At 41.3% G+C, this 4,295-nt stretch overlaps 1 protein-coding gene across 1 annotated transcript; it reads right to left on the reverse strand.

Moving 5' to 3' along the window:
- Nucleotides 1–536: 536 nt before the first annotated feature.
- LOC102498398 (40S ribosomal protein S19-like) lies at nucleotides 537–1,266 on the reverse strand. Its single transcript, XM_014591276.1, has 2 exons — nucleotides 1,166–1,266; nucleotides 537–870 (listed from the first exon to the last, which is right to left on the reverse strand). Exons 1-2 carry the CDS (start codon nucleotides 1,234–1,236, stop codon nucleotides 537–539), a joined length of 405 nt encoding a protein of 134 aa, XP_014446762.1. The 5' UTR covers nucleotides 1,237–1,266.
- Between the last annotated feature and the right edge of the window lie 3,029 nt (nucleotides 1,267–4,295).

Here is a 4,295-nt window from a genome sequence, read left to right on the forward strand (position 1 = left end):
TATTTGCAAAGGTGCCAACACTAACCTGTATACTCATCTTTTTGACAAAAGTATTCATGAGGGTTTTGGATGTATTACCAGTGTGACAATTTTTTCTTTGGAATAAAATAGAGTACCTAGTAATCATGTGGGGGTAATTTGAAGGCAAGAATGATGGCTCTTTAGGATTTATTGCTTTGCTTTTCTAAAACACTTTACTATTTGAAAATGCTTCAAATTCACTCATCTTTTCAACCAAATGAGGTAGGATGAATTGTATGTTATTTGTGTCTACTTTCATAGTGAGAAATAGAGGCTTGGAGTGATTTAGTGACTTATCTAAGACCAGATTTTCCTTAGACAGTGGTTAAGCTGGAATTTATTTATTTATCTCACTTTTTTTTTTAAAATTTACTTACTTTTTTTGTTCCATTTTCTTTTATACATTCAGTCACGTTATTTAGCTTACAAAGTTAATATATACATTTTTTACATGAATGAGGCAATTTATTAACCCAGCATCATCTGTCCTAATGCTTCTTGTTGGCAGCTGCTACCTACCTGGCGATTCTGTCCAGATCTCTCTGTCCCTGAGATGTCAGTTTGCGGCCCCCATCTTGGTCCTTTTCCACCATTTTTAGCCCCTCCAGGGCTTGAAGGACTCGGAGGACCACACTCTTGCAGCCTTGGCTGAAGTGGCTTGGCATGACCCCGTTTCTCTGCCTTCCCCCAAAGATCTTGGCCATGGAGCCAACCCCAGCACCACCCCAGAGGTACAGGTGCTGTGCTGTGGAAGCAGCTCGTGTGTAAAACCAGTTCTCATCGTAGGAAGTAAGTTCTTTATGCTTGGCCAGCTTGACAGTGTCCACCCATTCAGGGACTTTCAGTTTTCTGGACTTTTTTTTTTTTTTTTTTTTTTTTGGAGAGATTTTCACTGTAGGGCGCGTGCGCTCGCCAGACAGACAGAGAGAGACATAGAGACAGAAAGCGAGAAATCACCCCCCAGGGGGGACGGTCACGCCGCAATCCCTTCTCCTCCATTCTCCTCTCGGGATCTTGGGCACGCACGCACACGCGCCCGGCGTGAGATTTAAGCCACCGGGTCCGGGACACGAACCGCGGTCGACTACGTGGGAGTCCAGCAACATAGCCATTACGCTAACTGCTGGTTCCCAGTTTTCTGGACTTTTTGAGAAAGGCTGCCAGAGCTCTGATGAACTCCTGCTGGTTCACGTCTTTTACAGGAACTCCAGGCATCCTGCGGCCTCCGCGCTGCCAGCCAGGGGAAAGGGATAATGTGAATATTTCAACATGTGAACATTTCTCCCTGGTCCAGTTGATAAAACTAGAGAATATCTTCAACAGATAATACCACATTTCCTTGTCACATTAATGTTTTGCTTCCCTATTTTTTTTCTAAATGCCCTTCCTCAGACCCTACTCTTTCACCCACACTATATCTGGTATTTACACCCATTTACTGTGTTTCTATATCCTTTAGTCAATCCGTTTAATCTGGAATTTAAACTCAGGCATTTCAACTTGGGTTTTTCCTCCTGTTAACACATGCTACTTTCTATTAATTTATTGGTATCTCTCTTTTTTTTTTAAGCAAATGGAAAGTGATTTCTACCTTGTCTTTTTTTTTAAAAGAATTATTTATTTATTTCCATTTGTTATTGTTATTTTTTTTCTTTATTTGATGAGAGAGAGAGAGAGAGAGAGAGAGAAAGGGAAAGTGAGAGAGAGAGAGAGAGAGAAAGTGATAAAGCAAGCCACCAGCAAGCTACCAGGTCCAGGACTTGAACCATGGTTGGCCATGTGGGAATCCAGTGCCCTTATCCACCACACCACCTGCTGGCCCCTCTCTTAATTTATTGGTATCTCTTTTGAGTCTCCTAGGGGGAATAGGAACACAAGAAGGCATTACCTACTCAGAAAGCCATTCTATGGAGTTTTCAGAGCTGTGCTTGTATCCCTATATGTTGTTGAGATCAACATTTTCAGTGATAGTCATAATAATAATAAAAAGGAATTACCAGTCAGAATGGCTAAGATTTTTAAAAGGTAAGAACTGGCAAGGTTGTGGTAAAAATGGATCTCTCTTGCACTGTTGGTGAGAGTGTAAATTAGTACAGCCACTGTGGAGAACAATGTGGAGGTTCCTCAAAGACCTACAAATAGAACTACCATATGATCCAGTGATTCCACTCCTGGGTATCTACCCAGAGGATATGAGAATGCTCAATCAGAAAAGTACTTGCACATCTATGATTATTGCAGCACTATTCACAATGGCTAAGACATGATACAAATCCAGATGTCCATGAGTAGATAAATGGATTGAAAAAGTGTGGCACATATATACCACGGATTACTACTCAGCTATAAAACACAATGAGACTCTGGCATTTGATGGAAAGAGGATGAACATGGAAGATTTGCTGCTAGGCAAAGCAAACCAGACTATGAAAGAGAGACATTGTATGTCCCCACTTAATATATACACACTCTATGGCAGAAACTGAAAGATTGGAAAAGATAAAAGCATGGGGAACAATTGTGGATACTAGAGACAGTGTGGGAGGAGGCTGGGAAATGGAGAAGTGTGAGAGAAAGGGAATCATTTTACAAAGTGCAATAATATACAGTGGTTGAACGTATAAAATAAATTTAAAAAGATTTATTTTATTCTCTTGTCTAAATACAAAGCTGACATAATCATAGAGTTTTATAATAGGACATTATTGTATTATTAATAGAAACTACAATCAAATGAAATCATTTTAAGCTCTAGACTGGAAACAGTCTAATGCTTTCTAACTTTGATGGGTACAGCTTTTACATTTAGAGAAAAGTTTTTTTTTTAAATTTTGTTCTTTGGCACTCTCCTCTTCCTATAAAATTTGCATCTTAAGAGCCTGGGTAATTTTTTGGCAAGAGTTCTGTGAAGCAAAGGCCAAGTGTTGAGCTGGGAAGTGGAGGGTTGAGGAGGTAGCCTAGCACTATTTAGACTTTGCTTAGTCACAGTTTATGAAAAGTGCATGTCTCAACCTTGAATAGTTGCAAAGGCCAAAGAGGGTAGCTCCTGGGAGGGAAGAAGTCAGTTTTCAAGATTGCTTTGACAGGAGTTGCCTTGGCAACTTAGCAAAACATTTCCTGAGGACGTGTGGATGCTGGGTACATCTCAAGAGAAATATTTTATGGCAGATGCTTTCACTTCTTTGAGTTTTGAGAAAAACTGGAAACATAGAAAACCTTTCATCTAGGGTCCCCAAAGGCCTGATGTTCAAATGTCATGAATTAAGTCATGAAGCTCATATCAGAAAGGTCTGCAGTGAGCTATAGACAAACATGTTTCAGCTTGTGATGGCACCCCAAGGCTGTCCAAGTGGTAAAATCCCCAGTCAGTTTGCTGTGTGCACAAAAAGAACTCAAACTGGGGTTGCCAGATCTTTTCCTCTGTGGAGAAGGTTCACTGAAGCTTGAGGCTCTATCTGTGGCTAAAATCTTTTTCAAATAAAAACAAATGTGGACTTAGATAAGGAGAAACTTATTCAAAGAGATTTATTCAAAGAAACTTTTTCAAAAGGGAGAACTCTCTGATCTCAGGATCTGTGAAATTTCAAAACCAAACAGAAAAAATATTTTTATGGGAATGGCTAGCATGAAGTTTTGGTGGGCAGTTGGGTGGAGGCAGACAGACAGTAGGATGGTGGTTTGACCAGGAAATGTTTCTTTGGAGAGATGGTCAGTTCTCCGGATGGGTTGTAAAGGTCAGATGTTCTATATTTTAGGGCTTGCTCAGGTGTAGAGGCAAGCCCAATTTCTCCTATAGGAAGAAGGATAGCCTGTGTTCAAACAACCTATGGGCAAGTGGTAGCACTTGGTCAACTTCAAGCTCTCTAGAGAGCTGTGGTGGGATGTTTGTCAACTCTGCAGCTGATCCTGATTGTGAATCCGAAGGCTGGCTCTCCTGGAGAAATGGGGAGTTTACAAAAATACAGATTCGGGACCAGCAGTTAGCATAATGGCGATGTCGCTGGACTCCCATGTAATAGACTGCGGTTCGAGTCCCAGACTGGGTGGCTTAAACTCATGCCAGGCGTGTGTGCGTGCGTGCCCAGGATCCTGAGAGGAGAGAGGAGAAGGGATTGCAGTGTGGCTATCCCCCCTGGGGGGTGATTTCTTGCTTTCTGTCTCTCTGTCTCTCTCTGTCTTTCTCGCAAGCGCACATGCCCTATAGTAAAAACCTCTAAAAAAAAAGAAAAAAATGCAGATTCCATGAGTCCACTCTTGAGGATTTGTATTTACAC

Source organism: Tupaia chinensis, unplaced genomic scaffold (assembly GCF_000334495.1).
Source record: "Tupaia chinensis unplaced genomic scaffold, TupChi_1.0 Scaffold000050_1, whole genome shotgun sequence".
Taxonomy (NCBI): domain Eukaryota; kingdom Metazoa; phylum Chordata; class Mammalia; order Scandentia; family Tupaiidae; genus Tupaia; species Tupaia belangeri.